General features: G+C 36.9%; 1 protein-coding gene across 1 annotated transcript in view; it reads left to right on the top strand.

Moving 5' to 3' along the window:
• Positions 1-1,099: 1,099 nt before the first annotated feature.
• The window catches only part of TGM7 (transglutaminase 7), a 35,527-nt gene continuing 22,759 nt past the window's right edge, over positions 1,100-13,867 (top strand). Inside the window, 3 exon segments of the mRNA XM_051973657.1 lie at positions 1,100-1,202; positions 8,021-8,197; positions 13,110-13,355. Of these exon segments, the coding sequence (XP_051829617.1) occupies positions 1,100-1,202; positions 8,021-8,197; positions 13,110-13,355 (526 nt within the window).

The raw sequence follows: 13,867 nt of genomic DNA, 5'->3' as shown, positions 1-13,867 counted from the left end.
ACATTTGCATTCACACAGCCACTGACATATATTGACTTTATGATCCTGGGCAAATCACTCAGTCTTTTTTTTTTTTTTAATTTTTAATAGCATTTTATTTTTCCAAATACATGTAAAGATAGTTTTCAGTATTTATTTTTTGTAAGACTTTGTGTTCCAAATTTTTCTCCTTTCTTCCTTACCTCCCCTCCCCAAGACAAGAATTATGAACTGATCCAGCCATTCTGGATAGCAATTTGGGATTGTACCCAAAAGGCAATAAAACTGTGCATATTCTTTTATTCCAGCAATGTCACCACTGGGTGTGTATACCAAAGTGATCATAAAAGAGGGGAAAGGACCCACATGTGCAAAAATGCTTGCAGTAGTTCTTGTAGTGACAAGGACCTGGAAACTGAATGGATGCCCATCAGTTAGGGAATGACTGAATAAGTTGTGGGATATAAATAAAATAGAACATTATCAGTTTTCAGTTTCTTGTCACTACAAAAAGGCTGCTACAAACATTTTTCCACATGTGAATCTTTACCCTCTTTTATGATCACTTTGATATACAGATCCAATAGTGACACTCCTGGTTCAAATGGTATGCACAATCTTTCAGTGTTCTCTGAGACAATAACTGGCAAAGAAAGTGCAAATCTGCATTGGTAAGGAAAGTTCCTCACTCCTCCGATACCAAGTGTAAAATACTGATTTAATTCCTACCTTTGTCCATTTATTATTCCTTTTACTCTCATGCTTCTCAGGGATCAGATGGCATCTCTGGTCTGGGAGTATTGCTTTTTTTTTTTTACTATGCCTTTCCAAGCAACTCAGGGTGTATCATTGCCTGTGGAGGATGGCCCCTGGCTGTCTGCATATTTCCTCTGATTAGTCTTGCTTGACTTCCTACTTTGTTCTCTCTTTTTAGTATCCTATTGGCTTTCTTTTCTCTTCTCACAGCTCCACCCTTTCTCTTCCTTAAATACACTGTCAATTTAATGTGATAGGCACTTCAGTGAGCCTAATGGGTAATTACATTAAGTGGAACTAAAAAATACAGCACAAATCTCAAGAGAAAGAGCTCAATCTATCCTTTCACTCTGCTCTCTCAAGCATGGCAGGGAAGAACGCAGTACGGATGTGGTTTTTCCTGGATGCAAGGAGGAGGAATGAGCTGGTTGCCATCAGTCCAACTGAATGCAGCCTCCAGATTAAAGGTGCCTTTACTGCTACTCCCTCCACAGAGATGTAATTTCTACAGATACTGGAGTGGTTTCCCATGTCCTTTTCCAGCTCATTTTACAAATGAGCAAACTAAGGCAAGCAGGGTTAAGGGACTTGCCTAGGGTCATACAGCTGGTAAGTACTTGAGTTTAGATTTGAACTCGGGAAGATGAATCTTCTTCATGATATAGTATCAGTATTATATCTATCTTGCTGCTAGAAGGCTCATCTTCCTAAATTCACACACTAGCTATGTGACTCTGAGCAAGTCATGTAACCTTGTTTGTCTCAGTTTCCTCATCCATAAAATCAGCTGGAGAAGGAAATGGTGAATAATTGCAGGATCTTTGCCAAGAAAACCCCAAATAGGGTCATAGAGTTAGACATAAGTGCTAATGAATCAAGTTTCTGTAGGGAAAATCCTTCTCCCATGAGAAAATGACCGACAAACTCAAGAAAAAGGATGTTGGACTAGTAGACTGTCCAGATCTTGGTCTTCTTTTAGGGGCTAGGACCTTCTGCCTAAAGTGAGAGGGGTGGGAAGGTCCAGAATGGAATCTTGGTATCCAGAAGAAGGGAAGAGGAAAATATAATGAGCTTACAGTCTTTATGTAGACAACTCCTGAATCTATATTTTTTAGTCCTTCTAAGCTCCATTTCTGACTCTTACACGACATGTCTTAGAAAGACTAAGAAATATAGCTCAGGAGTCATCTGTATAAAGACAATATTTAAAACTATAGGTGTTAAGATTTAGGTCAATTCTCCGAGAGCCTTCACAGCTGGGAATCATAACATCTGAAAGAGTTGCAGGCAGCCTTTGCTGACACAGGTGTTGCTTGTAGACTGGGAATGAGAAAAATTGGAGGCAGAGGGAAGAGGAGAGAGGTCAGACACAATGGCCTCTCAGTCAGAGAGCAGCAACTGCCTCTCAGTCTCCTTGTATCATCCTCTCACAAGAGGAGATCCATTCTGCAGATCTGGGTTGGAACTCCAGCAGCAATTGTCAGGTGGCTCTGGAGTATTCCAACAGCTTCCATGTATTTTAATATATAAGCATGAATAAGAAGGAAGAGAAGGAAGGAAGAGAGAAAAGAGAAGAAAGTCAAGGTCAGGGAAGAACTAGTTTAAAAGACCAAGAGAAGGAAAAGTTAGAGGAATAACTAAAGTGAGGGAAGTAGAGATAGGAAAATATGATTTTTTTTGAAGGAGAAATTATTCAGTGTAGAATAGAAGGAAGGGTGGTCAAATAGTATTGAATGTTGAGAAGAAGCAAAGAAGATGCAGACAAAACAAAACAAAACAAAAGGCATTGTACCTGAAGAGAGTACATGCTAAGGAAATGAAGACATTTGGGACAGATAATTTTTTAAAATTACATTTTGTTGCTTGTATTTTTATATCATCGACATTTTCTATTGTAATTCTCTTTCCCCTTTTCCAGAGAGCTATCCTATATAATATAGAATTTTTAAAAAGTTATGAAAACAAATCAACATGTAGAAAAAACTGGACATTATGCTATGTTCCCTATCCACTGTACTATTATTTTTAAAGCACCTAGCATAGAGTCTGGTACATAGCAAGTGCATAATAAATGCTTATTCCCTTTCTCTTTCCTGTTTCTTTATCAGAAGCCATGCTTTTCATTATAATTTTTCAATTCAACTTTGATGGTTGATTTTGTTGTTGCTATAACTATTATTCTTCTCTAGAAGAAGGAAAATTCTTGAATAGAGGGATTATCTTCCTTTTGTCTTTTATTCCCACTATCTAATATTAGTACTTAATGAATATATATTGAATTGAATTCTAGTATACTTACACTGTAAAAATTGGTGATAGATACATCACCATCACTCCAGGACCATAATCCAGGGAAATATTGAAAAGGAGGAATTTTCAGACCATGGAACAATAACAGGAGACAATAGAGTATAGCAGCTAGAAAAATGAATTTGAGTTAAAATCCTAGCTCCTCTATTTACCACTCATGTGACCTAGAAAAGGCTATTGTCATTTCCCAAGACCCTTAGTACCCTCTGGAAAATGAGACATTTGAACAAGTTAGTCTTTAAGTTCCCTGGTTCCAACCAATGAGCCTGTGAGTCTATGAAAATTTATCACAAATATTGGTACAATGATTAAAAGGTGCCAGTCCATGTGGAAAACAAGAAATGAATGATTGGATAAAAGAGGAAATTATAAAAAGAATAGCAGAACAAAAATAATGGCAATACAGAAACTATACATAAAAACTTACAAGATGTGGTCAGACGCTATTCAAAGAAAAATGTGCAGTGTGAAATGTCTACTTCAGTAAGAGAGAAAATTAAATAATTGTTTGTAATTAAATAACTAAAAAAAAACCCATCATATTCACACAAACAGAAAATAAGAAGTAATTGTTAGAATAGAGATCAAAGATGCGTGATACAGGAGGGAGGGCCTGGAGTTGGGATATGGATTGGGAATCTTAGAAGAACAGCAAGGAGGCCAGTGTCACTTTTAAAATATAAATGCTCAGGCCAAAGCTGGCATGTAAAAAATGCTTAATAAATGCATACTGACTGGCAACTATTTGATGTGCTATATATAGGCTCAAAACACAGAGTATGATACTATGCCGTTCATTTCTTTCTATGAAAGTAACATTTGGGGACAGCTAAATGGATAGAGCTTCAGGACTGAAATCAGGAAGACCCGAGTTCAAATTCAAATTCAGACACTGAGCCACTTAACCTGTTTGCTTCAGTTTCCTCATCTATAAAATGAACTGGAAAAGAAAATGGCAAATCACTCCAGTATCTCTGCTGTAAATAAGAGTAAGACCCAACTGAACAACAACAGTAAGATTTGGATCACTACATCGAAGAAAAAACTGAGGAAGAAAACCATAGACTGATACCATTAATAAATATGGACGCAAATAGATTTCTTCAACCCATCAGTGGATTTCAGAGCTCATCAATATAGATGCTCCCTCCAGTGGTGAAGACTATAATCCATCCTAGTCTTTGTGTTCTCTGTTTATGTCCTCCGTAATGCTCAATTCAATGTTAGAGGTGTGTGGCGGTCTTGTCAGCATCTCTTTAATATTACCCAAAGTTTGTAAGACCAGAAGAACACTGCCCTATGCCTCCCAGGACCAGTTGCCTCTGAAATTCTTAAAGTGTGATTGACACATTACTGCCTACTTGCTGCCATCATGGTCTTTCCCATTGAGTATCTAGAAAACTACGTTTGCCTGCCTCCCATTCCATCCAGAGGGACACCTTCCCTTAGTTATAAACTGGGAGCACCAGGACTAAGACTACAAGCTATTTACAAGTTAGGTGCAAGGGTAGGAAGCAAGGGTATCCACCCTACCTGAACCATGTGTTCCCCCAAGAAGTTTCCACAAACATTCTTGCACAAAAAGCTGACAGATAATTTTTATGAATAAAAGGAGCATCCAAAAACTAGACGACAGCATCATCATAAATGGGAAAACGATATGATTGGTTGCAAGTCTGAAATATCATAAATGGGGAAAACATGTGGGGAATAATATGATTGACTGGAAATTTGGAATTGAAAGCTAGCAACAATCACTCCTTCCATTTTGTTGCTATAGAAAGCTCCATTGGTGGTATCTATCTATATAGCTAGCTAGTGTTACATTAATAAGAGACCAGACTTTCCTGAAGGACAGCCAGTGTTACCAAGATAACAGACCAGATTCTGTAGCATCCCCCGTATCCTTTAAAGATCACAGATTTCTTTGACACAAGAATAAAACAGTGGTTAACAGGAAAACTGAACTTCTAAACTTAACTCAGAGACAGTGAGTGACTTACAGGAAAATTAAGCTTCCAAACTTAATTCAGAGACAAATAAATCATGATTCAAATATTACACAAAATGTCAGTAATGGTACAAAATGAAATCAATCACAGAACAGAATCAATTTGATTTTCTCAGTTTTCACCTGGAAAGAAGAGTTTGTGGTTTATCCTAGAGGGAATTAGGGACCACCAAAGCTTTTTTGAGTAAGAGAATGATATATTCATACCTGCATTTTATTTTTCTCCCTATCTCCTTTAAAAAATATTTCTCCATTTTTTGTTTTCAACGTTTTTAAAAATGTTTTTAAATTCTGAGTCCCAAATTCTGTTCCTTCACTGAGAAGGGAAACAAAAACTTATACTTGTAAAGTTATGCAAGGCACATTTTTGTTGGAATCCTTACGAAAGTGCTAATTTAGCATGGTACTTAGCAAATCCTCCAGCTCACTAATGCATTTAAGTACTCATTGGAGTTCACACGTTTGGGAGATTTTAGGGTTTTAGTATGAGATATCCGAATTCACACCTCCCTTAATCCCTGCCTCCAGAAGGAGGAGTCAACCTTTGGGAGATCATATATAAAGAGGCCCTTGGATTAGGGTTAGAGAGTTGCTTTGGAACATTCCCAGGGTTTGGAGAGGAGCACTCTGGGAGGAAGCCCACAAGCCCTCTCTTGGAGGCAAGAGAGATTCATTTCATTTTCTACCTTTGTGCTGGCTGGAGGCTGAAGGACAAACGTTTGGATTTGGAGACATTCGGAGGAAGCTCTTCTCCTCTCCAACCTCTGGGAATGTTCCAAAGCAACTCTCTAACCCTAAACCAAGGGCCTCTTTATATATGATCTCCCAAAGGTTGACTCCTCCTTCTGGAGGCAGGGATTAAGGGAGGTGTGAATTTGGATATCTCATACTAAAACCCTGAAATCTCCCAAAAGTGTGAACTCCAATGAGTACTTAAATACATTAGTGAGCTGGAGGATTTGCTAAGTACCATGCTAAATTAGCACTTTGTAAGGATTCCAACACATTTTTATGTTAATTATGTTGGAAAAAAAGGAAGAAAAATAAAGTGAAAAAAGCACACTTCAATCTGCACTCAGAGTTCATCAGTTATCTCTCTGAAAACAGATAGCATTTTTTAAAATAATGAATCCTTTGGAATTGTCTTAGATCGTTATATTGATCAGAGTAAGTCTTTCACAGTCGATCATCATTAGAATATTGCTCTTACTGTGTACAGTGTTCTCCTGATTTAGACCAGCAGCTCTGGAATATTAGTTGGCACTTGCAATGGAGGATAGATTTAAGACAGGAGAAATTGGAAACAAGGATACAAAACTGGAGGCTCTTGTAATAGTTGTATCACTGTGAGTCATGTAATTGAATATGGTAGAAATGAAATTATGATTTATCATCAGCAAATGTTTGATTTGTATGCTTATTTTATATAACTAGGTAGCTGGGGTTTATATATATATATATAGTGGTTATATTATCTAGAATAAAAATTTCTTGATTTTAAAAGGATCAGGAATGAAAAAAGTTTAAGAAGCCTTGGTCTACAAAAGAGATGATGACAAGGGTCTGAATTAGAATGGTAGCTTTGTGAATAGACTATACTTCCAAGAGATGTTGCTGAAGTAGAATTAACAATGATCATTCTTTAGATATTGTGGCATTTTGTGATTTGCAGCCATAAAATAACCTTGAAGAACACTGATGTAAAAAGATATGACTTTGAGAGAGAAGCTTAAGATCATTGAAAGAACCATATAGTTACCCAAAGATAATGATGCCTATTTTCTTCTCATTCAATTCTGGACCCAGCTAATTGTGCAGGATACAGGTTCTGATGGATTAAATCAATGAGATGTCTATTTAATTTAGTATCATAGTCTGAACAAGAGGTCTTTCCTATGACTGTTATTAGGCTGATCTGAGTGATTCTGATTGATTATAAATGTTATTTATAATATGCATATATTATATGTATATATGCATATGTAATATGTATAATATAAATATTATTTCATTTTTGAAACAAAAAATGAGGAATTCAAAGATTATGGGAAGACCCATATAAAGTGATACAAAGTGAGGAAAGCAGAATCAGGAGAACAACATGTACAGTGATTATCATAATGTATATGAGAATAACTCTAAGGATTAGCTGACCACAGGTTAAATGGAATGACCAATCTTGAACTCAGAGAAAAGATTTTCATCTTTTTATTGGTCCTCTTCTTAGTAGGAGTGTTGAGTATTGCATATGCTGCTAGGAACAAACATTCTGTTGAACAGTTTTACTTGGGTGCTTTTCTTTGTAACAAGGAAGGGTTTTTCAAGAAAGTGATATAAAAACAAAGAATATGAATTAAGCCCTTTTAAAAAGGTCTAAATAAAATTGAAAATAATATAACAAAAATTTATTAAAGACCTACTATATGCAGCGTATTGGACTCGGACTGAGAGTTATAAAGACAAAAATAAAAAGCAATCCTTAGATGAATTGCAAAGAGTTTGGCATATTGCAGGAGCTTTAGAAATGCTTATTGATTGCCTGAGAGGAAAATGTACCAATGATCAATGGATTCTGGGAGAGACTTACAGAGGGATGGCATCTGAGTTGAACCTGGAAGGGAGCCAAGATGGAGGTGATTAGGAGCTGTAGACAGGGACAACAACAACTTTTATAAAGGCACAGCAGTAGAGTTTGGGGAACAGCTAGTAGTTTGACTTGCAAAGTAGAGGAATTAATATGAAATAAGCTTGGAAAAATAAACTAGAGTCAGACTGTGAGATTTAAATAAGGAAGAGACAATAGGGAACCACTGAAAGGTTTTGAGCCTGGAAAAGACATCATTAGACCTCATGCTTTAGGTCTGAACTCAATAAATGTGAAAACTCTTGCTCTATAAAGTGCTACATCTATTTTGGGTATCATTATTATTGTTATTATTTTTAATCATTTTCCCCCATTTTCAGTCTTAGGGCTGAGATCTTCAAACCTGCAGAGCCCAAAGAACAATAAGGAGCATCACACTTCTGAGATTGGTTCCCAGAGATTGTTTGTGCGAAGGGCTCAGGCTTTTGCCATCACCCTGGAGTTTGACAGATCCTTCCATGCAGACACAGACAGGATCATCTTCATTGTTGAGACAGGTAATTCCTGCCCTTCTCTTCCTGCAATCAGCTACAAAGCCTCTCGGTGGTACCTGTGGAGTGAACAGTTCCAGAGATCCTGGGATTGAAGTCAGGAAGACCTGAATTCAAATCCAGCCTCAGATAAATAATCACTAGCTGTGTGATTTGAGCAAATCACTTAACCTCTTTGCCTCAGTTGCCTCAATTGTAAAATGGGGATAATAGTAGCACCTAACTCACAGGGTTGTTATGAGGATCAAATGAAATGACATTTGTTTAAATGTTTGGTATATAGTAGGCACTTAATAAATGTTTCTTCCCTTTCAATCTCCAGGGCCTGAACCTCCTATTTCTGAGCTTTCTCCCAGTTTTCACAGCACTCTCTTCTCACTCTCTATTCAGCCATCTGCCCAATACTCTCTTAATCTCTTCTCCAAGTACCTCTATCCAAGCTGGATTTCCTGATTGCCAGAGGAGTTAGAAGGGAGTGAGAAGGCAGAAAATGGAGCCAACAAATATAAATGGCTTTTTCAGAGTTTGGCTAAGAAAAGGAAGAAAGATAATAGCTAGTGGAGATGGTAGAAAGATCGAATGAGAATAAGCACTGATAGTATTGAAAAGACTTATGATTATTTGTAGGCAACAGAGAAGGAACCAGGGAGACAGGGAGAAATTGATGATTAGAGAGAAAGAGCAGGGAATGATAGTGAGGAAAAACTCCTGCAGAAAGTGGAAGAGGATGGGATTGAGGGGATAGAGCAGATGAACTCTAAGGTCCCTTTCGCGTCTAGAGCTATTCAGAGGTATGTTGATAAATGTTTAACAACCAGCATGATACACTTTTTAAAGTAATATTTTCCCCAGCTACATATTTAAACAATTTTTAACATTTTTAAAAGTTTTGCATTCCAAATTCTATCCTTCCTTTACCCTTCCCTTCCACCAAGATGCTAAGCAATTTGACATAGGTTTGTACATGTGCAATCATGTAAAACATTTCAATATTAATCACTTTATACAAGAAAACTCAAAAAACAAGGAAGCAAAAAGAAAGACAAAAAGAAAGAAAGAGGAAGGAAGGAAGAAGAAAGAGAGAAAAGAGGAAGGGAGGGAGGGAAATGAAGAGAGAGACACAGAGACACACACACAGAGAAATAATGTGTTTCAGTCTGTATTCAGACATCAGTTCGTTCTCTGTAGGCAGATAACATTCAGTCCTTTGGAACTGTCTTGAATCATTTTTTGCTGAGAATAGATAAGTCATTCACAATTCACCATCATATAATATTGCCATTACTGTGTACAATGTTTTCTTGGTCAGTATAATACACTTTAAAGTTTCATTTGCATTATGGACATTTTCTTCACATTCTTAAGTCTAGACAATAAACAAAACAATGAAGCATGGATTTCTCAAAATACACTGAAAATCTGGCCTCAGAACTTACTATATGACCCTGGACAAGTCATTTAACCCTGTTTGCCTCAGTTTCCTCATCTATAAAATGATCTGGAGAAGGAAATGGCAAATTACTTCAGTATCATTTCCAAGAAAACCCTCCAAAAAGGGTCCTGAAGGGCCACTGAACAACAATAATACAAAATGATCTGTGTTAAACACTCAAAAATATATAAGGATATACTACTCAAACAATGATCCTAGGAAACCAATCCAGCTAATAATTAGTAATTTGTAGGCTAATAAGAGTAATTTGAAGAGAATAGGCTGAATAGATAGTTTTATTGAAAGAACAAATATTTCAACCTAGGAAAAGCTGATCTTAGCTATCTTTGAAAAGATGCTAGATAACTTAGATTCCAGAGGACGCATAATGAAACAGGCTATCAACTTACTCATAGAGAAACAATACATCCAAGAGGAAGAGAAAGTTATGTATTTTCAAATTTGTCCAATATAGAAATCTGTTTTGTTTAAATATATATAATTTATATATGCATACACACATATATGTACAGATAAATATAATTACATAATAGGTTAAATAATATAATTATAAGCATATAATAATCAAATATATAACTATACAACTACATAATAATTATATAACCTATAAATATATACACACACACATATTTGTTATAAAGGTTTTTCATTTCTTTTCTTTTTCTAATTAGGGATGGGAATGGGAGGAAGAGGAGACTAGAGGTAGAGTTGCCATTTACTAAGGAATTGTCCTGGAGTGGTGACATTGTCGGAGGAGAGAAGGGGGCTGATATGAGAGGTGCTGCAAAAGTGAAATAGACAGGCCTTGGCAAAGTCTGAATACAAGAAATGAGAGAGATAGTGAGAAATTGGGGAGGAAACTGAGATTGAGAGCTTGCAAGTCTAGGAAGATGGTGGTACCCTTGACAATAATAGGAAAGTTTGGAAAGAAGGTTTAGGGAAAAATATAATTAATTCAGCTTTGAATATGTTGAGTTTAAGATGTTTATTGGGCATCCAGTTTAAGACATCTGAAAGGCAGTGAAATTGGAAGTCAGTAGAGAGGATGGGGAAGGGTGGGTGGATTGGAGAGAATGAGATTACCGAGTGAAGTAGTATAATAGGAGAAGAAAAAAAAAAGCCCAGGACAGAGTCCCACAGTTAAAGGTTGTGTTTGGGTAAAGGGTCCAGAAAAAGAGACAGAGGAGTTAGATGTTTGGAAGAAAAACCAGGAAAGTGCAGAGTCAAAGACCCACAGAGAAAAGAGTATCAAGAAGAGGAAGATGATAATGTATCAAAAATTGCAGAGAAATCAAGAGGAGTATGAATTGAGAAAAGACCACTGGAATTGACAATTAATTTTTAAAATTTTTATTTATTTTTGGAATTGCCTATTAAGAGATCATTGCTAACTGGACAGATCAGTTTCAGTGGAATGGTGAGGTTGGATGCCAAATTGTAAGGGGTTAGTTAAGAAAAGAATGAGAGGATAAGAAATGGTTGTAAAGGGCTTTTTCAAAAAGATTAGCCAGAAGAAACATAAGGTGATAGTGGAAATGAAAGCCAAAAAGAAAAAGAAAGGAAAGGAGAGGAAGGAAAAGAAAAGGGGAAAAAAGAGGGTCATTGAGACATTAAAAAAATGAAGAGAATAGAAGGAAGGCCAGAAAAAAAAAAAAAAAAAAAAAAAAAAAAAACCTTGGACAATTAGGATAGCTTTCTACATACTGAATTTTTCATGTTCTTAAATATATCTATAAAATAAATTTAAAAGAAAAGCAAGAATATAATAGAATCTACTGCTTCATGTGGCATGAACTCTCTTCATATATTATGTATATGAGTGTGCCTCTCCCCCCATTTTGGTGATTGTTACATTCAGAATTGAACTGAATGAATGAATGAATGAAAGCACGTGGATTAGATAAGAAAAAACACAAGATTCAGTGGAATTCTTTTCATATCAGGAGCTGCCCTCATCAATTCCATTTGTTTCTATCTACATGTCTCTATGTTATCCCTCTTTCTTTAGTGAGAAGGAGACTAATCCAACCAGTTTACACAAAATGTTGGCTATCATTTCCCAAGGCACTTTGCATTTCAATAAGAGGAAAACAGAATATAGCAGAAAAAAAAATAGATTTGGAGTTGGAGGACCTGGATACAAAAGAGGCCCAATAAGATTATATAATTTATCCAGGGTCACATAGGTAGCAAATCTCTGAGATGGAAATCAAATGCAGAATTTCTTGAACTGAGACTAATATTCTATCCACTACAATACACTGTCTTTTGCTTGGATTTGGACTTACCCTTTAAAATAACAAAGAGTCCCCTTGTTGGCTAGATGTAGTAGATCCTTCCTAGAGGTTTTTAGTGAGGAGCTGGATGGCCACTTGTCCAAAATGCTGTAGAGTTCTTTACATATGGACCTGTAAGGGCCCTTCCAATTCTGAGATGGTTCTAGCAAGGCCCATAACTTCTCAATCTCTCTCTCTCTCTCTCTCTCTCTCTCTCTCTCTCTCTCTCTCTCTCTCTCTGTCTCTCTCTCTCTCTCTCACACACACACACACACACACACACACACACTTGAGGTTAAGTGACTTGCCCAGGATCCCACAGCTAGGACATGTTAAGTGTCTGAGGACAGATTTGAACTCAGGGCTCCTGAGTTCAGGCCTGGTATTAACTCCATTTGGAGTTATCTAGTATCTTCTTGGCAAAGGTATTAGAGTGGTTTGCCATTTCCTTCTCTAGCTCATTTTACAGATGAGGAAACTGAGGCAAACAGGGTAGAATGATTTGCCCAGAATCACACAACTAGTATCTGAGACCAAATTTGAACTCAGGTTTTCTTGACTCTAATCTTTCCACTCTGCCACCTAGTTGCCAGAGGCAGTTGAAACATATGTTCTCTAAGGTTCTTTATAAGTCTAAATATATAATATATATTTAATTATAACATTATAATCATTTAATTATAATAAATAATAAATGTATAATATCTATATAATATGATATTAATATATAATATAATATAAAAAGGTAAATAAATGTATTGTAGAATTTGGAAGCTAATAGTGGAGTAGGTGGACCGGGACAGTATTCCTAAGACCTGTGGATCCAAGGCAGAAAGCTGACCATCTTCTCTGCCTACAAGTTCTATCCTCTTCTGGCTACTAGTTGGTGCAGGGGATAGAGTACCAGGACAAGAGTCAGAAAGACCTGAGACCTCAGACACTTACTGGCAGCGTAACAATGTTACAGGGTAATTTAATATTTGTCTCAGTTTCCTTATCTATTAAAATGAGAAGGAAATGGCAAGTCACTCTAATATTTCTGCCAAGAAAACCCCAAATGGGGTCATGGAGTATCTGACATGTCCGAAAAACAACTGAGCCAACACTTTCCCTCACACCACAGATTTAGGTGAAGATTTGGGATTTAATAAACTCTGAGACTTTGTCTTCCCTCTTTTCTCTACTCTAGGTCCACAGCCCACGGAGTCACTGGGAACCAAAGTGAGATTTGTCCCAACCAAGGCCAGAAATGGGAACCACTGGAGTGCTTTTGATCTTAGCACATATGAGAACACACTCCAGGTGTCCCTGTCTTCTCCAGCTAATGCCATCGTTGGTCGCTATCTTTTGAAAGTAGAGATCGCTCATCTATCAGGCCAGCCTGAATCTTATCTGCTTGGGGAGTTCATCCTACTTTTTAACCCTTGGAGTTCAGGTAGGACTTGTTTACCAAGATTTAATGGCTACTAGATCCACTGTGAATGCGTTACCCAAGAAAGTGTGAAAAATCCTGGGGATTTCTTATTAACCTAAGCAAAGACTCTTGTGAGGGGGTACCAGAAATGGGCTAGGCCACTTCTCCTGGTTCTAAACTGTTAGATTTAGAAGGAGAAGGTCACTGTTATTCCTTTTCACACAAAAATACAGAAAATATATTTTATATCATAGACTCTTGAAGAAAAATCCCCAATTGCCTTTAGGTACCATAAGATCATATATTTAAAGCTGGAAAAGGCCACTAAGGTCATTTGTTCCAATTTTATAGACGAGAAACCTGAGAATATAGAAGTTAAGGTGACATAGATGTCCTGTCTACATATACCTGATTCCCAATACTGGAATAACTTTAGCAACCCATTACTTTTTTTCCCCATTGAAAGCCTTGTATTCAGATAACCCTCCTGCTGGAAGGTTGCCCGGTTCCCCATTCCTTCCCCTCATGCCCTA

Source organism: Antechinus flavipes, chromosome 2 (assembly GCF_016432865.1).
Source record: "Antechinus flavipes isolate AdamAnt ecotype Samford, QLD, Australia chromosome 2, AdamAnt_v2, whole genome shotgun sequence".
NCBI classification, from domain to species: domain Eukaryota; kingdom Metazoa; phylum Chordata; class Mammalia; order Dasyuromorphia; family Dasyuridae; genus Antechinus; species Antechinus flavipes.
The sequence above is the reverse complement of the archived record's forward strand: the minus strand, read 5'-3'. Positions and strand labels throughout refer to the sequence as shown.